This window comes from Arachis stenosperma, chromosome 6 (genome assembly GCF_014773155.1).
Source record: "Arachis stenosperma cultivar V10309 chromosome 6, arast.V10309.gnm1.PFL2, whole genome shotgun sequence".
Classification (NCBI taxonomy): domain Eukaryota; kingdom Viridiplantae; phylum Streptophyta; class Magnoliopsida; order Fabales; family Fabaceae; genus Arachis; species Arachis stenosperma.
Genome location: NC_080382.1, coordinates 51,804,978 through 51,828,738, shown reverse-complemented (window position 1 = coordinate 51,828,738; position 23,761 = coordinate 51,804,978). Strand labels below are relative to the sequence as shown.

Below are 23,761 nucleotides of genomic sequence, written 5' to 3'. Positions count from 1 at the left end.
CCCGGCAACGGCGCCATTTTGACGTCGGGATTTTTGCCAGTAAAGAATTTCATAAAAACAGTCGCGTTGTAGATATACTCTAAACCGACAGAAATCCCTTCGTACAAACGTTTTGGTTGTCACAAGTAACAAACCCCTTAAAAATTGTTAACCGAGTATTTAAACCTCGGGTCGTCTTCTCAAGGAATTGCAGGGAGGTATGTTCTTATTATTGGTTACGAAAAAGTGTGTTTGGGGTTTTGGATTAAGGTAAAAGGTTAGTTGGGCAGTGGGCACAGATATATTTTTAAAGCAACAAAAATAAATAAATAACTGTAAAATAAACTCTTGGCAAGATATGGGAACTTAGAGGTCTAACTTAATTATCTCTCTCAACTATAATAAAAGTTGAATCTAAACTCCACTTGGTCAACCTTTACCAAGGTAAAGAAAAGTCAAGGGACTAATTAAATTGACCTTTGAATCCTAATTATTTCCTAAGAAAAGGTTGGGATTATTTAGGTTCAGCTCAATTAGCAAGATAACGATTATTAATTACGTTGAGTTTAATAACTGTTGAGTTACTAAATTCTTAATCAGAACCAAAAGGGAAAAAAAAGTAAAATTGCTGGAATAATAAAAATACCCTTAGATGGGAAGCAATGGCAACTTAATTCAAAGAGAATAATTATAAACTGAAAATACCTCAATTATCATTAAATAAAAATGTCATTAACAGCCAATTGGGCAACATCAATCAAACATAATAAAGGCTTCAGAATAATCAAAATATAAAAGAGAAATTAAATAGTAAAAAGAAATATTAAACCTGGGATCGAGAGTCACTCTAGAAAGCTAAGAGAAGTCCTAAATCCTAATTTCTAAAAACACTACCTAAATCCTAAGAGAGAGAGAGGAGAGAACCTCTCTCTCCAAAACTACATCTAAAACATGAAAAGTAAATTATGAGAGGCATGATTATGAATGGATGCATTCCCCTATTTTATAGCCTCTAATCTGTGTTCTCTGGGCCGAAAACTGGGTCAGAAACAGCCCAGAAATCACTTCCAGCGCTTTCTGGTCCGTACAGGTCGCGGAAAAGTGACGCGGCCGCGTCGTCCACGCGACTGCGCAGATTGGGTGTTGGCCAGGTCACGCGTCCGCGTCGTTTGGACCTCTGTAGCTAAAGTTATAGCCGTTTGAGTGCGAAGAGGTCAGGCTGGACAGCTTAGCAGTTTCTCCAACTTCTTGCATTCCTTTCACTTTTGCATGCTTCCTTTCCATCCTCTGAGCCATTCCTGCCTTATAATATCTGAAAACACTTAACACACATATCAAGGCATCTAATGGTAATAAGAGAGGATTAATAATAAGCAAATATAAGATCAAAGAAGTATGTTTTCAATCATAGCATAAAATCAGGAAGGAAAATGTAAAACATGCGAATTGTATGAATAAGTGAGTAAAGAGTTGATAAAAACCACTCAATTGAGCACAAGATAAACCATAAAATAGTGGTTTATCATCGTGGCTCCATAGGTGACAGCTAGCGTTGAGGCACAAGCTCCCTCTCTCTCTCCAACGCGAACTCTCTCACTCTCTCTCTTGCAATCGGTTTGGCAGCGATGGCGGTGGCGAGGCCCACCGGTGCCAATGTCCCTCCCTCTTCTCTTCTTCTCCCTGCTGCAGCTCTCTGCCTCTCTCTCCCTTTCTGCTTCTTTTTCTTTCTTTCATGGTGAAGGGAAACTATATGTGTGTGTTGCTGCTGGATTTTGGGGAAAAGGGTAACTGGGTTAGGGTTTTCCCAATTCGGAAATTAGGGTTTAGGTAAAATTAGGTTTAAGGGTAGTTTTGTAATTTCAAATAAAAATAGGGATAATCTAGTAATTAGAAATAAATTTTAATCCAACAATAATAGTGTATAAAAAAACTATTTGTCCATCAATTTTACAAATTATTTTCAATAAAATGTTCAAATCCAATAATTAGAGATAATATAATTAATTTCTTGATTTTTCAAAATAGCAGTATTAATATTTTAAAATACTAATTATTTAGTCTAAATCATATAAAATTCTTATTATTTCATAACTACTAACGTTATAATTTAAATATAGAAAATATCTCAATAATTATGAAATTAAGTAAAATCTTCATTTTAATTATCAAAACTTGATTTAATTATTCTCAATGAAATAATTTCTAAAAGTAAAATTTCTAATAATAAATAAATTTAAAATCAGCTCATAATAAGATTCTTCAAAAGTTCTGGGTTTTACAATAATCATATGTATCACAAGAATAATTATCCTCGACTTTATCCTTGAGCAGTGATTGGGATAAAACCACCGTCCTCACTGTGGGCAGAACGAACCACCATCCCTATAACGTTTATATCTCAAAACAAGTTTCCAAAACAAATCTCAACTTCGTTTTTGAGTTTAAGACTTCCCCAAAAAAGGCTAAAAAATAATTCCATTCACCAATCAAATTTAAATACTTTAAATTCTCTAAAACTTCTCAAAACATAATTCTTTAATGAAAATTAACTAATTAAAACTTCAAAACAAAGACTCTAGTTTTTATGAAAATAGGATCAGTTTCTACCATTCTTATTATGCAATTTCATTCAAATTCCAACAAAAATTTTGGCAGAACCTCCCCTAAAACTCAAACTTTTCCACTTCAAGAATCCATCTAAATCAAATAGTTTCTCAACATGAACCAATAAATATAACAGAGAATTCCAGTAATTAATCATTTTCCAACAATCAGGAATCCAATCACAATTCATAACCACAAATAATCCAACTTCTCATTTAATTTAATTACTTAAAAATCCGAAATCACTTAACCAGTTTCATTTATCCAAAATAGTTTAATTTAGTCCATAAAACTCACATAATCACAAAAATATATTTTTTTACATCGATATCGATTTATAACAATTTCTTAAAAGAATTGGCTTTAAGGAAAAGTCCATACCTCAATCGTGACTCAGCTACGCAACAAACTCCCTCTTATTCTTATTTCATAGCAGCGGCAGCAATTCCAACCATTCCTGTGACAACAACATCATCGAACACGACTTACAGTTGCAATTCTAGCAGTTCCGGGACTCCCTGCGACAGCTACAAACGCAGCATGCAACTACGGTAACTCAACCCTAAGATATTAACGTCACAAAATCCTCAATGATTTATAACAAAACAATAGCAAGATTTTTGGAACAAGAGGAATGAAGGAAGGGAGCAGCAGCAGCTCCGGTGATCTATCCTAGTAACAACGACAGAGCCGCAGAACTGCGACAGAGCTTTGGTGAAAGCCGTGGAAACCAGAAATAGAAGTGGCAGAACTAGCAAGCCTCCCCCACCGGTCCACAAGCCACATCTCCAGCAATGGCATCCAGCAAGCAAAACGACGGCAGAGAGCTCAAGCGGCTATGCAGCAGTTTAGTGACAGTGTACCAGCCCCTTTTACTCGCATGCAGTAGCACCGATGGAGAACTCGGCAGCGGCGACGACGAAGCACAATGGCGGTCTCGGCGATAATAGCTCGTCGCGTCTCTCTGTCTCTCACTTCTCTAATTCTCGCCTTCTCTGGCTCACTCGACGACGACGGCGACAGCAGCAAGGTCCCAGTCAGCGTCATCCCCTCCTCTCTTCTCTTTTTTTCCCGTACTCCCTCTCTGATCTCTATCACCCTATTTCTCTTTTCTTCCCTTCTTCGTGTGCGTGGGTGGCAGCTGGGGGTGTGGGTGCGTGCGTTAGGGTAAAATTAAGGTTTAGTTTAGGAAAAGAGGGGTACGAGTGGTTTGATGATTTTTTTAATAAAATTGAAAGGTAGAATAGTAAATTAAAAATCAAATTTTATCCAATAAAATTATTTCAAGTATATTATTTATTTATCAACTTATTCATTGATTTTTTAAATAAGTGCTCCAATTTAAAATTAAAGATAATATAGTTTAATTTTCGTTTATTTATGAAATTAAATTCAAATTTCTAATATTCAAATTAAATTAACAAATTCTCATTATTTTTAAATTCAAAACTTTATAACTTTGATTTAATTACTTTTAGTAAAAAAAAGTAATTTTTCAAATATAAAATTTAAAATAAATATAATAAATTATAAATAATCTATTATTTAATTTTCAAAAAGTCCAAATCTTACAGATTAGATATTAGTTAGATACTCAATATGTACTTACTGGTTGGAATTACAATCGTATTTTTATATTTTTTCCGGCATATATATAAGATGCATGATGAGTTCTATAATGTTTTTTATGTTTGCAAATTTTTAAGTCAAAATATCAACGAATTTTTAACGTGATGATCATCAGCAAGGTAATTAGAGATTCTTCCTATATATTAAGCTAATCAATGGCTAATATTATTTATTTATTAATTAAAGTATATAGAGAATTGAATAATAATGGACTGCACGTCATGAACTTGATATATAGTAGTGGTGTGCCACGATGATTGTTCCGAATTCAAATACACACAACACAAAAGGACGCCTATTATTGTGTGTATATATATATACGTAACATAATTGTTAGTTCCTTTAATTTCAAGGCAGTAGAGCCATATCCATCTTTCTCTGCGTATTCGGAGAGGAAGAACCTGTTAAAGGTGAAATATGGGATTCGCAGTAGTGGTGGTGATGATCATTGCAGCCTCGGTGATAGCGGGTTGCACCAATAACATGGCAGTGTTGGCTTGGGATGAACCCCACATCATTCACGTGGCTGGAAAAGTGCTGTGCCAGGATTGTACCCAGGGTTGGAACGAATGGATTAGTGGTGGCAACCCGATCAAAGGTATAATGTTATTCCTATGTGAAGTTTCTGTCTCTTGGACACAAAACTTGCTTTCTGTTCGCAATTATACGTGTTTCGAAACAATATATAAACACAAACATAGCTGAGATGAATTTTATTTATTCACTTGCTACAAGAAGAGTAGACTTAGGGTGTTTTTGGCAAACCATCTGAAAAGTAAAATCACGTTTAAACTAATTTTTTAAAAGCTTCGATTTTTGGTTTGATTGATTTTTGATTTGGCAAAAGCAGAAATGATTTTTTATTCAAAACCACGTTTACAATAAGCAATAATTTTTAGTTTTTGCGTTTCACTAAAGAGTTTTTAATCATTTACACTAAACATCTATTTTTCTTTTACCAATTTTATCGTTTAGAGATGTTGGTGTATTATTTATGGAATTCTTATTATTTTTCTTGATATGAGCTCCCTTTTTCTATTATTTATTATTTTTATTTTTTTGTTAAATTTTTATTTGACATTATACACTCTTATATTTGTGATTTTTGTATATTATATTTATTATTGTCTTTTTATAATAAAATTTATTGATCCCATTAGGTAAAGTAAATTAAACAAAAAATTAACCATAAATAATAATAATAATAATAATAATAATAATAATAATAATAATAATAATAATAATAATAAATTATAGGGTTCTAAAAAAGAGTACTAAGAGAACTAAAAATATACAATATAAAATACATCATCAAGAACTCTTAGATTTGTTTCCATCACTATCAAGATAAATATTTAATTTTATTATTTTTAGTATTCTTTTTTTATAATTATAATTCTGGTATAAACAATTTTTTTATAATATAGATTATGATCCCATTAAAAAAGATAAATTAAATAAAAAATTAATCATAGGTATTAATAAAATCATAAACGTTGGATTCCAAAATAATATTAAGAATAAGATTATTGTGAGTATTAGAACAAAAATACGATGTAAAAAAGTACTAAATTAGCATTTTCACGTTAATACTTAAAATATAAGAAAAATGTAACATATATGGTTAAATACTCTTATATATATAATTTATATTTCTTATTTTTAATATAAAATATATTTTGCTAATTTTTATATGTTATTTTTCTTTTAATAAATAAATATTAATTTTATTATAAAATTAATTAATAAGATTATTTAAATATCTAAATTAAAATGATAGAATAATATAAAAAAATTATTTAAATTAATGTCTATTTTAGTAATTTTTCATCTAAAAGTAATTTTGAGTAATGTAATCCAAACAATATTTATTTTACTATAATCCATTTTGATATAAAGATGGCCAAACATAAATCACTTCAATACAAACTTACTTTTTATCAAAATCAAGTTTGCAAAATAAATTTTATGCAAACTCCCATTTGCAAACTATAATCCAGACACACACTTATACGGTCAAGATTATTAAAAATCGGACTGTTCAGAGAATTAGAGAAATTTGAATATTTAGAAATTCAGTCAGACTTGAACGGTATATAAAGTTAGATAGCTAAATCTTTTTTGAACCAACACTACAAGAAAACAGCTCTATTGCCACGCTTTTAAAGCTGCCGGCACGCTTTTGAAAGGGTCACATCTGCTAGCATAGCGGTTACTCTATCGCCATGCTTTTGGTGACCTATCACCATGCTTTATTTTTCGTCATGCTTTTGCAATAAACATGGCTGTATGTGAGAGATATTGCCACGCTTTTAAAGCGTGGCAATAGCGAGAGATACGACCACACTTTTAAAGCATTGAAATAGCGAGAGATACTGCTACGCTTTTAAAAGTGTGGCGATAGCAAGAGATACGGCCACGCTTTAGCGAGAGATACAGCCACGCTTTTAAAGCGTGCCGATAGCAAGATATTGCCACGTTTTCAAAGGGTGTCAATAGCAAGAGATACAGCCACGTTTTTAAAGCGTGGCGATAGTCTTATCAAATTAAAAACAAACTCATTTTTCTGACTTTACCTTCATCACTGCACAATATAAATTTTTAGTCCTTTTTTATTACCAAACCTATAAAGATAGTATGCAATTTTTATTACAAGACAAATCAAATAGTAATTAGTGACATATATAATTTTTGCAATAATTGTTTTATACATTAATACACAAATACATAATAAATCTCGAGTTTAAAACTCTAATCTCTCAACAAGCTTCTCAACCTGAGCATAAAAGCATAGAAATAATCAAATGGCCAATGCATCATCTCCATATATTAGTCCCACCGAGAAAGAAAACACTAGGGCACTCTTTTTATATGGATAAAAGAACGGAAGGAATTTAAGAGTTTAAATTTCAAGTCACATTATATATAATGAATTCTATGTTTGTCCTCTACCAACTAACAAAAAAAATGAATTTTTTTCAATAGTACAAAATGTTGTCACCTAATTCACGAGTAATTTCCAAAACCCTCATGCATTGTTTTCTTCGACGTCTCAATTTTTGCCAACTTCGATAGCCGCAGCAGCCATCAGCTCATCAAAGTTTGTTGTCTTTCCAACTCCCAAGTAATATTTCAATCTAAAACACCATATATCACATGTAGCAGTCAGAAATCAAATGGATTAAGACAACAAACATAATCTAAAATCAGCAAGCATAAGATGTCTTACTCTTTTCAGCAGCAAGCCCATTATTTTTCAATATTTCAACAACGGTTACCATTGTGGCAATAGCTGCAGCAAAGAAAATGCAAATAATTCAGAAATATCAAAATCGCAATCACGAAAAAAAGTTAAGAAATATTGAACTACAAAGGAACAACTCATAAATAAATCACTAAAGAAATCATGCATATATTCCTTATTAATTTTTAAATGTAATTCTCCCATCCCAGAAAAAATGTGTTGTACTTCAAAAATAGTGAAACAACTATACAAATATTGCATTTCCAAAATACAATGCTATCTAATACTTCAATTAACTTACTAAATTTGACAACTATTACACAATTTTTTCAAGTTCAATTGTGAATCCTTGCTCAAATATGCCAGTTGCTACAAATTATTAGTAGACTTTGGAAAAATAAGCACAAAAAAGCATATTCGCAGCATATACATTCATAACCCTTCTATAATTAGAAACTATTATACTGAGTTTATAAAAGGAGGAGATAACAAGATAATGCATAAGAGAAATGAATAACATCTATATTCAGTGTCAAAATTTATTCTTAAATCACAATCTACTTATTATTATACCATTAGAACTAGCAAAATAAAACCTTTCCTTTTCAATAAACATATAAGAACTCAATTTTCTACTCATCAAACTTAGTACTATGAATCAAGCAACTCAATTTTGAGATTTCAATTAGTTCATACAAGTAAAAGAGATCATTAGGTCAAATGCAAATGAACTAAGCAGTGCTGAAGAAAATTAAACAAAGTAAAAGCATTAATAAGAGAGTTATCTATATACATACCATTGAATCAATGGATTTTTAGTTCATGCAATAATCCTCAAGCTGTTAAAGCTCTTGAGAGAAGTTCTGCAAATACGGGAAGAAGGCACCTAAGACTGAGATTGGAACACAGAGATAGGTAGCAGTAGCAAAGTAGAAGTAGAATAAGAGGTAGCAGCGACAGCGAATAGTAATATGTTGAGCTCGTCAATATTTATATATGGTCACTTTGAAACATTGGAGACAAAAGTTTTTGGGATCCCAAGATAAGCTATTCAACCAATCAGTTCATAATTTCTTATAAATATAAAGCAAGCTAGAGCATTAACAGCTTCATATATTAGATTATATTAATCTAGTATGATTTTCAAATGAAAAAAAAAATATGGAATCTATGAATTACCTTTTTCAATGATTCGGAGTGCTTACAGCTAAAGAACTACACTCAGCAATGATTTTGTTATGCATAAACACATAAAAAAAGAAAAAAACTTAGTTTAACAAATGAACCAATTGACCTTAGATTTAACTACTATAATGAAAGCAAAAGAACCACGTTCGACATTATTATATGAGGCTTAAACAATTATCATTTAAACTTCTCTAACTACTTACAAACTAAAGAATTAGAGAACTAGGAAAGCACAGATGAATCAGTGAACAACATAAACAAAGAAGCACAAATGAATTTTGTTGAAATGAGAAGTCAAACCTTGCTAGTAACCTTGTTCTTTGGGAACTTGACGGTACCTGCGGTTCTCTCCTTCCACCGGTTCCCTTCCTTGTCGAATCGGTAAAACTTCAATATCCTAAAATCAATTGGAAAAGAATACTAACAATTAAAGGCACAGAATTATTGTAATATTCAAAATAAATTATTAAATGGTGATTGAAGATTTACTGAAAAAGCATGAGTTAAAGATTACAGATCAAGGATGGCACCTTCATCCTCTTTGCCGGTTGTGATAGCAACCACCTCGAGCTTGATGATGGAAGGGAGTGGCCCTGAGCAACAAACCTTCTCCAATGCTCCTATGGAAAGGAGTGGGGGTTAGGGGTTCGTAGCGACGAAAGAGAGCAGTGGCGGAGTGAGCATCAACGGAGGGTTTGTGTTGGACAGTTGAGCGTTGAGGGAGTCACCACCAGAGAGAGTCACCGCCGAAGGAGGTTAGGGTTTAGGGTACGAATAGCGATGGTGGGAGTGTCGGAATAGGGACGATGTTCTTCAGATTGCTGGGGTCGCGTAGTGCTGCGGTTCTTTCGAAGAGTTTAGAGTTCTTTCGAAGCGCCTTTCTTTTAGGGTGAATACAAAGGTTTCGAAGAGTTTAGGGTCCAAAGGAGAAAGATAGAGTTTTTGTAGAGGGTGTTCAATTTAATTAACTAATTATATCCTTTTCAAAATGATTTTTTTTGCAACCTTTTGGCCACGCTTTTGAAGCGTGCCAAAAGAGTTGTAGGAAACGGCCACACTTTTAAAATGTCACTATAACAAAACTCTGTCACCTTGCTTTAAAAGCGTGCCTGTTTTTCTCTATGGCTACGCTTTTTAAGCGTGAAAAAAAAGCATGGCCAAATCTCGAATCAATTGCCACCCTTATAAAAGCGTAGCAAGAAAAAATGTGACCAAATCTCTAGTCAATCGCCACCCTCATAAAAGCGTGGCCATTGACCACTTTTGGCCATGCTTTTAAAGCATGGCAAGAAAAAAGCATGGTCATATGCCTTTTTTCTTGTAGTGCAAGTTCCAATAAGCGCTTTTCATTGTTTTCTATTTTTATTCTTCTTATACATGTTTAGTAAAATTATTTAGCACAGAAATTTTGATACACAATATAGAAATTTTAGTACATAGCATAAAAAATTTTCAAGGATCACATACCTAAAACATTGACACCCCACAAAATATGCACAACATAGAAATTTTGGTGCATAGTACAAAAATTTTGATACACATCACAAAATTTTTGTGCACAATGCATAAATTTTTGAAGGACCACATTTCTAAAATGTCGACATCTAACTAACAAAATACGCACAGCCCAAAAATTTCAATGCACACCACAGAAATCTTTGAAAGACTACATGCCCAGAATATTTGTAACGATCTAACTTTCGACATGTTCAAACAATTCCCAATTGTCAGAGGTTACCACTTAGTTTACCTATGGGACCCTAAACTCTGTATTACTTATATAGATATGAGTTTGTTACGCTATCAAATTCACATAACTTAGCCAAGTTTTTTGAATTTGCGCTTGAATTAAAGACAAATCTAAGTGAAATCATACAATCACGTAACAAAATAAAAAAAATAAAGCAGTTATCATATAATGCCTTAAGGCTCTATTCATAGATCTTCCAATTAACATAGAAAGTCATCACAGATACCCAACCAATAATACTTATAATTCAGAAGTTAGTACATAGTAAACTTATAAATACGTAGAAAAAATAACCATTTTTATCCACAAATATTTAAAAGAATGATAAAACTATCTATAAAGAACAAAACTAATGTTGTACTCACCAAAGATGTGTTATGCTTGACAAAAATACCCAAATATTAAAATTTTATTAACTCTGTTAAAAATTTAAACAAAATTCTCAAATTATCCTTATCTCTATCATTTTCAATATCTGAACAATCACTACTTTTATTTTTTCAAACCCTAAAACCCTTCATAACCTCTACTTTAATCACCTTTAACTCATAACAACCATACTAACACCACCAACAACACTACCAATATTACCAACATGATTATCAACAATTGAGAGGATAATTAATCTGGATGATACTAGACCAACGAGTGCTTGGGATTAAAATCTTGTGGATCTAACATAGGGTAACTAGAAATTTTGCCATCCAAAATTTGCAGTGGTTCATACTTATACCCAATCCCTATAAATTGATATGAAAAATTAAAGATCTCGTTAGGTTTTCCTTTGCCAAACTAAACCTAGTAGCTAACAAAGCCTGCCACGTCAACTTTGCCACCGTCATGGATGAGATTGCCACTAGGATGCAGCATTCTCTGATGAACTTGCTACCGAGAGGAATACCATTGTGGCAATGTTCGAATTGGAAATAGAGGCCCTCAGAACCTTTAAGAAGTGGGAAGAACCGCACAACGGTGAGTCCATGAAAATGAGAAGAAAGAGAGGATGAAACAAGAGTTGGAAGTGGTGAAGATAAAAGACTTTATTAACTTGCAAATGAGGAAGTTTGTGCAGGAGCAAGAAGAGTGGCTTGACAAGTTTATGAAGATGTTGGAATAGAAAGAGAAAGAGAGGGTGCTAAGAGGAAGAGGTAGTGTTGGTAGTGGTAGTGTTGCTAGTGCTAGTGTAGTTGTTGTTATGAATAAATATTGTTAAGGTGGAGGTTATGGAGTTTTAGGATTTGAAAAAAATTGATGATGGTTCAGATGTTGAAGATTATAGAGAAATAAGGATAATTTGGGAATTTTGTGAAAAAATTTAATAAAGTAAATAAAAATTTAACGTTTGAATATTTTTGTCAAATATAATGCATCTTTGATGGGTACAACATTAATTTTATTATTTTATGTATAATTTTATCAGTGTTTTGAACATTTATGGGTAAAAATGGTTATTTTTCCAAATACAGATATATACATACAATACATATGACATTCCGGAACCTAGCCTACACATGAGCCTCTAGTCTGGTACCCAAGCTAACATAAAAGACAGTAAATTCTTACCCCTCAGAAAATACTACAAAAGAGAAGTGGACAAAATCTAGTACTGAAGATGACCTATCCTACAACTGCCTTCAAAATTGAAAACCCAGTCTACTATTATCGTCTTAGAATCATCGCACGGAGCTTCCGACCTATCTCCTATAGCTCCACCACCTGAGGAGGGATCAAAAGCCTCCTCTACTGGATCCTCCTCAGGATCATCCTCCTTAGATGATTACATCACAGGTCTGTCACCCCTAACTGGAGTGAGTGCCTCTCTTAGGGGATCTAACTGTGCAACCAACTAATCAACTGGAAAGGGATCCAACGGAGGCTTTGATGGTGTGTCGGGCTATAGATCAACATGAAGTCCCTCAGGATGGAACTCTTCCTAATAGTAGTGTGAAGGGAAGGCATGATGAGTACCTCCTAAATGTAAGGCAAAAAGTGAAAAGTCGTAGGGTTGGAATAGGTTGAAGTCCGAAACATATAGTGAAAAAGCAAAAGAACGATCACGGAATGTATACATCCGAGTACTTGGCTCTCCCCAATTGATGGCGCTCTCCAGCATAAGGTCCCCGTAAGTAAATACAGTTGGCATCTCAATAAACATAACTCTTGTGCTAGTGATCATCACCGTAGGATCCATATGTGGAAAAAAGGAAGGAAAAGGGGGTGAGAACCTACGTTTCCCAATAAAGTACTAATCTAACAAAGGGGATGAATCGTATATCGTACCTAGGGCACAACTATAGTGTAAAAGATCGTCGTAAGTTTTTCCATGTTAACCATAGGTTCAATGGCTATTTTGCACTTGGTTTTTATAGTCAGACTCTCATTAACTATACTCTAGTCTTTGTTAGTATATGTGATGAGTGAAAACATGATGTGCTCAAATACTGGCAAGTGCACCATATCGTTCAAGTAATACCATGGTGAGTGGTAGAGGTGTTTGCAGTTCAGTTTGGTTCGGTTTTTTAATGAAAATTCATCCGATCCAATGTCATATTAATAGTATGGTTAGGTTTGGTTTGATTTTTTTATTAAGCCCATCCGAACCAAACCAAACCAATTAAATTTGGTTTGGTTCGGTTCGGTTTATTCAGTTTTTAAATTGTTTTGAAAACCTTTCCTATTCTAATCATCAAATCATATCTAGGGTACTAAAATAATTAACAATTTCACAAAATCAGTAGATGCAGATGGAACAATGATCAACTTATAAATCACTAACAAATTAGCAGAAGCACAACAAATTAAAATCATTAACAATTTTGTTACAAAAATAGCAGAAACAGATAGAACAATAATCAAGCTGAATTGAATCAAGAAAATCAAGAAATACATCCAAATTAATTCCAAAAATTTTGCAAATATAGTGCACCAATTCCAAACTGAATCAAGAAATAGAACCAAACTAAATAAAAAATACAACCAAACTAATTCCAAAAATGTTCATGTAGTGCACCAATTCCACAAATTCTTCCTCTTTCACCTAAGATGTACATATCCGCCTGCAGCACAAGTAAACCCAAGAATTACATAAAATGGTTTCAAACAGATTATATGCAACAGAGGTTATGAAAAAGTATAAAATAAATGGTCGGAATCATATAATGGTGAATCTTTTACCCCTTCTCATCAATCTAAGGCCATCCTTGTTCAATTTCAGGAGCTTCTCATCAATCATATAATGGTGAACAGCTTCGTGAAAGTCAACCCCATTTTTAACTACTCTGAACACAACAAAACAGAAACCGTCATCACATCATCAACACATCCGATCCAAATTTGATTATTTTTTATGTTAAAAAAATGAAATACACATATGAAATGGATTATCATAACACCATAAGCAATTGATGAATGCAATTCCAAAATTGGTCGATAAATATAGTCTATTACATTCACTATCAGTAGAAGTAATAATGTTCAAGGCATAGTCAAGAAAGCACAATAATATTAGAAATGATCGATAAATATAGTCTATTAGATTGATGTTCATAGACATACCAACTGTCGATCGCCTGCTAAACTAATTCATGGTTCCCACATTGGCTATACACCTTAGCTCTTCCAAAGTCTTCCCCTAAACTAAAAAGTTCAGAATCAACCCTAAACCAGAATTTCCTTAAATCAAAACAGAACAAAAATTTTAAAATTAAAAAACTAAATCAGAATCAACAACTCAACCATAGAATCAAGAACAAGCTAACCAAGTGTTCATTACAAATTAAAATCAATAAGACTAAACCAGAATTAACAAAAATAGAATCAGAACAAAAAAAACAACAAAAGACTTAGGCTCCATTGCAGAGGACGACGGTGGTGCAGGATGGTGAGACGATGGCAGCGACAAACCAATGACCAGAGAGACTGGACAGATTAATGGCAAACGAGAGACAGACGACGAGCGGCAGCGGCTTCAACTGCGTTTAGTGTGTGCTGTTGCGGTTCGTTAAAGACGACAACGGCTGTTGTTTCGTGGAGGAGACGGCTGATGGAGAGGTGGTGTGTGGAGCCGTCGAGGCTGAAGGAGAAAGAGAATCGCTACGAGTCTATGAGGGAGAGAGAGGAAGAGAGAAGGACCGCACCGCCGCGATGGTGCTGTCCGGCAGCGTCGATGGCTGAGAAAAAGAAGGATGAGTTTCCGCTGAGATCTGCGCTGGAGAGACTGAGAGAGTGCTCGAGGGAGTTAGGGTTTCTGCTATGGGCGGCTGGTTTAGAAGAAATTGGGGAGGGAGGCTGCTTTTATAGTAGAATTTTTAATAACACCGGTTCAGTTCGGTTTGGTTTGATTTTTTCTATCAGAACCGAAAACCAAACCGAATCGCAGAAAAATTGCAAAAAAAAATCATTTTTTTGGTTTTTTTGGTTTTCGATTTTTTTGGTTTGGTTTATCGGTTTTGTTCGGATTGAATCGGTTTTGAATACCCCTAGTGAGTGGACATTGTTCCCATGAGGATTAATTGATTGAGGCAAGCAAGGTCTAATTGAATCTCTAATTAGATCAATCAAACCTTAGATTGTAAAATATGGATCTTGAAGAAAAGAAAGAATAATGAAGAAAATCATAAGAGAACGCTTTATGAAGTTGGAAGAAAATCAATGGATGAGGATGTTGAAGGTCTTGGAGATGTTTGATTTTTGGAAGATGTGGTATAGTGTGGTATAGTCATCGAGGGTCTTGCTAACATTGTTGTTCTCCTCTACCATTTTCTCTTCCTCTTCTTTTTTAGATTTTGATTTCTTCCTTAGTTGTGCAAGCATTCTTTGTATTTCGGGATCAAAAAGTGTCCAATCTTCTCTCCATTGCATACACAAACAAAATAGAAATAAAATGCACCGTGTTTAATAAAGAGGAAGAAAAAAAGAATAATAAGAAATTTAAAAACAAAGATCTAATTTTGTGATTCAACTAAATGTATGTGGTCAATCTCAGTTAATCGACGGCAATAGTGCCAAAAACATGATGGACTAATATTGGTAAGAGCACCAAGTCACTTTAAGTAATACCACGGTGAGTGGATATCGTTCCTACGAGGATTAAAAGATTGAGTAAACAACTTCTAATCGAATCTGTATTTAGATCAATGAACCTTTGTGAAGGAAGGATGAGATCTTGAAATAATAATAGTAAAGTATGTGAACGAATGCTTATGAATGATTAGAGAAATAAATAATGAATGGAGATGTTAAGATTTTGAAGGTGTTTAATTTTCCGAATAGGAAACGTTCATGTTTTTTTCATTTTGACTCATGCAAGATACTTTCACAACAAATTAAAACTCAAATTCCTTGGCAATTCAATTTTTCTTTATCTTATTTAATTGTCAATTTCTTGGTCAATTAATTAACAAAAAGAGGTTAAACACAATTCCGATTTAAAGTCGCACAACCATTCAAAAGCTATTCCTAGTCAATTTGAAAAATTATGAAAAAGAGTTTCAAACTAATCCCGATATTAAAATTCCCAAGATAATAAAGGAATCCAAGAAAGAGTTAGAATATTTTTCAATATTTCTAATCATTAAGATGAAGAACGAAACTAAATTTTAAAAAAGTATCAATGCATTAATCAAAATAAAAGAAACAATTGATTTACAATTCCATAAAAATCAAGCAGAACTCCTAACTATAACAAAAGAGAATTAGTGACTCATGATAAATAGAAAGATAAACTAAAACTAATGAATATGAGATGTTGGATTCCAGATGATCCTCAATGAACCATTGCTCGCTTATTTATATTCTAAATCCTAACCTAAAATTCAAATTCAAACTAAATCTAATCTTATCTTTTAAAGAATAAGATAACTAAAACAATAATTCAAATTTAAATTAAAACCAACTCTTATCTTTCTAGAAGAAGATAACAATAACAAATCATTCAAATCTTAAATTTTTGGAGAGTCTGGGCCGAATCAAAGTATCCTATAAGAGATTTCTGGGCACTGGACTTGGAGTTCTGGTGCCGGGCTTGGACAGTTGGCACTGGACTCCCACTCCTCTGGCTCTTTTGGGCATCTAGTGCCATACTCTGGCGTTGGGCGCCAATGTATTTTGGGCCTGGATGTCAAAAGCTAGTCTTATCTTTCTTCGAACGCATTGAGCGCCAAGGTTTGGCGCTTGACTTCTTAACCTGCCAAGCTCTAAGGCTTGGGCGCTGGGCGCCCATTATGTTGCAAAATTATTGAAGTTGGGCACAATATTGTGGAGTTTGAACTCCTACACCTGTTTCCTCCTCAAAACCTTTTTTGTTTGCTTTTTTCACCGGATTTCTTTAAAGAATACTCCTAAATATACAATAATTCTAAAACAACTCCAAATATATAGATTAGCTTGAAAACTTTAATTAAAACATAAAAATTTAATTTAAACATAAGAAAATTATTAAAAAGTGATGCAAAAATTACTAAAGATGCCCAAGCATCAAATACTCTCCTCATATGTATCACTCGGATTAGGACGCTCGCGTTTACACTCAATTTATGACTTTTTTCCCCTCTTTTGTGCTCACTATTCTTACATTTTTCACTCTTAAATTGCTTTAATAAGTTTAATAAGTTGCATTTCATAAATTAAGAAACAAAGAGGCCAAACTAAGATAAACTTAATGATAGAAACTTTCAATTTGAAAAAAAAAATCATATTATATGACAAAGAACACAAAACTAGGATGGACACTTTTTAGAGTTTTAGAGACATTAGAATAATTTTCAATCCCAATTAATATCCCAAAGTAATTTGAAACAAATCTAAAATTTTGAATACTTAAAAATTTAAATCAACAACCTTGTTAATTATATTGTATGACCTTCTCCTCATCGTTTTTTCTTGCACTTCAAAAACACCACCTATTTCGTTTTTTTTTTAATTCTTTTTTGTCTACACTTCAAGAACACTATCATTTTTTTTTGTTCGTTTTTTTTTTAATTTCTTAGTTTTTTTGTAATGTAACTCTAAAGTAAATTTGCAAAAATAGAAGATAAAACAAAGATATTAAACAAGAACACTAGCATGTCTAGATAAATAAGAATTTTCCTACAACATATAACTGATACCAAATGTTATGAAAATACAGACAAAATTGAAAGCAATAAGAAAAGATACAGCGAACACACAAAATACGGATAAAAATTTTTTTTACTAGACCAAATAAAGTTTTTTGACAAATCTTAACAACAAATCAAACTAAAATATGGACTACATAACTTCAAAAATTAATGCTAAATTTGTGACCCCAATGAATTTGAAGAGCTTTCTTAGTCTCTTTGATGTCCAACACCACTATTTTGAGACAAACTCTTGGTCTCTTTGTTGTCTAAGACCAGCATAGTATAATTCTTTTAATATTCAGATCCTTTAACAAGACAATATTACCATTCTACCCTTAGTTTTTAAAATGCCAAAAATGTCCTCTTAAACACATATCATAAGGTGAGCGTCCCTACATCGTTTTTATCCCCAATGTTTAGGGTAAGTCTCAAAGTTGTCCTTAACGTTTAAATCATCCTATTTAAATTCCTAATGTTTCAAAATTGATTCAATGTTGTCCTGCCATTAGGAATCTGTTAACGGAATTGATGACAGGACAAAATTGAGACAATTTTAAAACATTAGGGACTTAAATAAGATGAACACGTTAAGGACAAAAACGATATATAAAAATAAATTTTATTTTTATTTTTCAATAATATTAATTTTTTACGGTACATAGTTATTCAATTATTTTTTAATCACATCTAAATAAATTACACTTAATCACATTAATTTTTTATTCTAAATAAATTTATTTTTTTATAATTTAACTCTTAAAAATTTTTACTCATCTTAAAATGTTTGTAGAATGACTAATACATAAATTTGTGGAAAAAATATGATACATATACAATAAAGTAATGTGATTCTAGTCATTTTACAAACATTTCATGATGTCATGATGAGTAAAAATCTTTAAGAGTTAAATTATAAAAAAATAAATTTATCTAGAATCAAAGTAATGTGATTAAGTGTAATTTACTTAAATGTGATTAAAAATAATTTAATAACTATGTACCGTAAAAATTGATATTAATGAAGGATAAAATTAAAATTTATTTCTATGTATCGTCTCAATTTTGTCCCGCCGTCAATTCCATTAACAGATTCCTAACGGCAGGACAACATTGAGTCAATTTTAAAACGTTAGAAACTTAAATAGGATGATTCAAACGTTAAAAACAACTTTAAAACTTACCCCAAATGTTGGAGACAAAAATAGTACTTTACTCTTTTAATTACTTTTATATCCTTACTTCCAAATTTGTACATCTTTATCATTAATCTTTTATGATATATCCTTTTACATCCTTTTTCTTTTGTAGTTATTTTTGTATCCTTCATCTTTATTTGTAATTACTATTTTATCCTTTAATCTTATCCTTAAAATATTTTATATTTCTTTTTCTCTAAATTACCATGTTATCCTTAACATTTTATAATATGATTGTTTTACCCTTTCCTCTTCAATTTTACCATTTAAGCATTATACTTTTTCTTAAATGATGATTTTGCACCTAACTTCTCACTTTGAATATTTTATCCTCCTATTTTATCAACATGACTATTTTATCTTTATGTTATACAATTATCTATTTTAATATTCTCTTTTATTCAAAATGATTATTTTTCTTTTATATTTCATAATTATCTAATCTAACTTTAACTTTTTATCCAATGACCTTTTTATCCCTTATTTTACTAGTTTATTTTTAATCTTTATCTAAATGAACATTATAGCCTTATGTTCCATATTCATTTATCCTAACTTTATTTTTTTTTATCAAAAATAACAAATTTGTCCCTTATGACTCCCAACTTACTATTTTATCTAAAAATTTTTTTCTAAAGACTCTTTTATCCTTTTAGCCTAAATTACTATTTTATCCCTAATCTTTGACCCTTATCTTTTATCTTGTTATATTTACACTTTTATTTCTAAACTCTACTAAAAATTTTTTTATAATTATATTTTTATTTCTAGGATTCCTATGGTCATATTTTTAAACATTGTCTTTTGTTATTTATACTTTTAGCCCACTTTTTATTCTAAGTTACATTTTAACCAAGTGTGGTGCATCATATATTTTACATGGACATCAACTTTGTTACGTTTTTGTGATTCTCCTAGACTCTTTTAACTACTTTTCTTCTAATCTTTCAATCTTTTACTTAATTAATTTTATTAACCACTTTATGAGTTCTTATCTTGATTTTCAACCTATGTAAAAGTATGACTTAACCACAAAAATATAGAGGTGTAACATATTCCATATTCATCATATATGCTTCTATAACATTTTCAAGTCTTTAAGACCCTTCTTTTAATCTTTCATTCTTTTACTTTCTTAAATATTATGAGCATCCTTTAATTTTATGATTTCTTCTCTTGATTTTCATCTTTTACAAAATCATATTTTTTAGCCCCAAGATTGCATACATAATTCGGCCATCATACATCATCAAATATATCCATAAAAAATTCATATAAAACATCATCAACATACTTTAATGTTTCATTCACCATACAAGCATCATCAAGCACACTCAAAATGATCATTAACCATCACCGAAACATCATTAAAACATCAATAGAAGCATTTTATCCAAAGAAAAAGCTTTCTAACTATCCTAACCCTTACCTTCCTTGTTAGTGCTTCTAAGTTTACTCCTTTAATCCTTATGATCACAACAACCTCCCTTATGAATTTGGATCCTTGATGTATGAACTTCTTAAGAATACTAGAACATGGTTTATGAACAAGATACCATCAAAACAACTTTTTGGATCATAGAAGGACCATGGGGGAATTTACAAGAGAAGAGGAGGAAGATTTGTTCTCACTATTAGAAATGATGTATCCTTGATCTTTAGAGACTCCTAGGCTTAATTGTCTAAGCAAGAAAAATAAAATCATGATTCCTTCTTGGAACCACAAAGTTGTCGAACATAAGGAGAAAGAAAAAGGAAAAATTCTCCTTACATACCTTGATGATCTTGAGATGGAAAACAAAGAAGATAATGAGAGTTATTGGGCTAACATGGATTCTTAAGAAGAGAGGTTATGTTCTTGAAAATGGAAGAAGAATTTGAATGAAGGTTTGAGTGTTCATGCTCTCTTTTTCTTCCTCTCAATTTCGGTCATTCTCTCTCTTTTTTTTTTTCGTTCTCTTTGTTTTCTTTTCTTCTTACTAGATAACTTAGAGAATAAGTGGTGAAAGGTTAGAATATTTGGTGAAAGGAAAAAGGATTGGCAACGTTGGGAACAAGGAGAGATAAGGGTGGAGTTTTAGTTTTCTCTTTCCTTTTTCTTTCTTCAATCTTATCTCACTTTTCTTTCTTAATAACTTGGACAGAAATTAAGCATGTGATGAAATGAGATGATGATGAGATGGCGGAAGGTTAGAAGGAGAGTGAGAAGTTAGTGATGTAGTTTAGATGACATAATCATTCTTATCCTTAGGTATTTACCACATGTTTCATTTAATTTCCTTTTTTTTTCTTTTTAATCTTATCTCACTCTTCTTTCTTACTAATTATGACATAATAAATTTTAGCATGTGAGGCATTATGAAGGATAAGAGAGAGCCGAAAGCTTAGTTTCTGATAAAAATTTTTGAAGAAATTTTTGCACTTTTTAAAAACGCAATCACCTCATTTTATATTTGGTAAATCAAAAGGTTTATGTGCTTATTTTTGTAGCTTTTAAAAGTTAGAGATGTTTTTAAAAATACTTAAAGAAAACTTTTTAAAATTGACTTGTACTTATTAAAATTAAAAAGCCTAATATAATCTTATACATTAATTAATATTTAAATTTTAAAAATTATTATAATATTTTAAATTTTAAATTTAAAAACATCTAATATCTATTATAGTATTTTTAAATTTTAAAAATTATTTTACTAAATACATTTGTTTATTTATATTTATTAAAAGTCATTTTTTATTTTTTTTACCAAATATATATACTATAACTTTTAAAAAATTAGTTTTTAAAAGTTAGTTTTCATAAGTTACTCAAAAGGTAAAAACTATACTAAGCTAAGGCAAAGTTGTAGAAAAGAGAAGAGTGAAAAATTATCTTGTGTGATAAAATCCTTGTGACATAATCAAGCTTATCTTATGTTAAGTTACCACATTCTCTTATCTCTCTTTTCTTCCTTGGTTCCTAAGACATAAGATTTGATCATGTGATATATTAGAGAGTGAGAGAGAGAACTGATTTTTGGAGAAGAGATAACTGATAGATAATTAGTTCACATGATGAAATATTGGTGACATAATGATGTTCGTCTTAAATTAATTTACCACATAGTGAATGAGTATACGGTGGACAATGGTTTATGAAAGGGGAATTAATGTAATCTTGTGGCTTGGAATTCTTGCAAAATAATCATTAAAAGTGGTAATTATTTGATTATTTATTTTTATTGTATTAAATATAATGAATAATTATGTCAATATGAGAAATATTGGTATCATAAATTATCTCAATTCTAAAATATCTTTAAAATATTTTGGTGAAGTTAAACTGATAAAAAAATACTAATTAAAAACTTTTATCGAATAAATTTGGACCTAGTAATTAAAAGTTACCATTAAAGAGTATTATTTTTTTTATATGAAAAATAATATTTTATTGGTGAAATTTTTTTTATATATTTTTTATTTGAATTCGCCTCGCTAATACGAAGTGAACCGTGATTCTTGATTTTCGTAAATTCCAGTTGCATAATGCTCGAAAATTGCTCTACGGAAAATTGGGTTATTTTAATATTGACTCATCGAACCAACAAAATACATTTGCAATAATTATGTACTATGTGAAAAAATTTTTGTTCTATGAACAAATATTTTTGTGCTATATGCAAAAATTTTGATACTATATAAATTTATACTATGTGTAAAAATTTTTATACTTTGTACAAAAATTTATGTGCTATATGAATAAGCTTTTTGTATTCTGCAACAAAAATTTTTGTATTGAAAAAGTGCAGAAAAGGAGAAAGCGATGACATATGCATGCGCCTTTTTTTTTTTTCCTAGACTTGTGGCAACTTAGATTTAGTTACAAAAACGTTAGTACATGTAGTATGACTATATAATAAAATAGTTTATTTTTATATAAATATACTTTTAAAATATGTTTTTAAATAACTAGATTGTTGAACCAATTTTTTACAATAGGTTTTTAAACCCGAACTAGACCAGCTAAGTAACGAGTTTTCAATTAATCGACCTGAACTAGCCAATTTATTCTAGTTCTCAGAATATTGGATTTTGGATATTATACTGTCAACTTTATTGGTTCTAAAAACGGTACCAAGACCTATTTGGTCTGTCAAATGTTTTCTATTTTAATTTTCAATATTTCCTGCTATATTTTATGAAAGAATAAAGTATAAAAAAAAACTAAATAAATAAAAGAACACCTTATTTTTGAAAATAGAAAGCAAGAACTTGGGGAAATTCTATCCGAAACTATGAAGATGGCTGAAGATTTTGGAATACATGGGGCTTACAGTCGCCGAAGTGAAGAAGAAGGAAGAAGATGAAGACCACTTTCCTTTTTCTGTCTGAATCTTTATTAATAGCTATTTGTTATAATTTTGGGAGACCCCCATATTTGACAATTTTGTATATTGCAATAAAATTATTATCTTCGAAAAAAAAATATTGTTTTCACCGTTCTCATTATTATACTAATTCTTGTCTTTGCACTATTAGGAGTCAAGGTGTCTCTAACCTGCATGGACAAGAGAAGCAGGGTTGTGTATTATACAAGTGACGCTACAGATGAGTTGGGGCAATACGAAATAACCGTGAACAAGTATTTCAACGGCAAGGAACTGTATACGAAGGGGTGTACAGTGAGGTTGGTGTCATCCCCAGACGATGTTTGCAATATCCTTACTGAATTTGGTGGTGGAAACTCCGGCATCAAGCTCAGCCGCCCAACATCCGTGTATCGTGGTTTGATCAAACACTTGCTCAAACCTTTGTATTATACGACTCCTATGTGTGATAAGCCGGACACCGATAACTCTGATTCTGAATACAAAGATGCACAAGGACAACGAGGCCACTACAAATAAATGGCAATGTACTTTCTTTGTTCACCATTTCTTTCCCTTCGTTATCTGTTATTTTCCCCTTTCCCATTTATAAACTCTTGCAAGAAAGTGTTTAGAGTGTGTCAAGAAAAAAAAAATAAAAAAGAAATTAATATAACGAAAATTTAGTAATTTCAAGCTATATAACGTTTCATCGTCCAAAAGAA

The 23,761-nt window shown here is 31.6% G+C and overlaps 1 protein-coding gene across 1 annotated transcript; it reads left to right on the top strand.

Annotated features, from left to right (window-relative positions):
• Positions 1–4,629: 4,629 nt before the first annotated feature.
• Positions 4,630–23,707, top strand: LOC130934038 (uncharacterized). The gene is made up of 2 exons (XM_057863629.1): positions 4,630–4,810; positions 23,209–23,707. The coding sequence occupies exons 1-2, from the start codon at positions 4,630–4,632 to the stop codon at positions 23,574–23,576; spliced, it is 549 nt and encodes a 182-aa protein (XP_057719612.1). The 3' UTR covers positions 23,577–23,707.
• Positions 23,708–23,761: the final 54 nt, after the last annotated feature.

What these genes read in the sequence shown, in the direction of transcription:
- LOC130934038 (XM_057863629.1), top strand. Translation starts at nt 4,630, where the DNA reads ATGGGATTCGCAGTAGTGGTGGTGATGATCATTGCAGCCTCGGTGATA. An exon ending in TGGTGGCAACCCGATCAAAG is followed by an intron (nt 4,811 to 23,208) that starts GTATAATGTTAT and finishes TTGCACTATTAG; the next exon opens with GAGTCAAGGTGTCTCTAACC.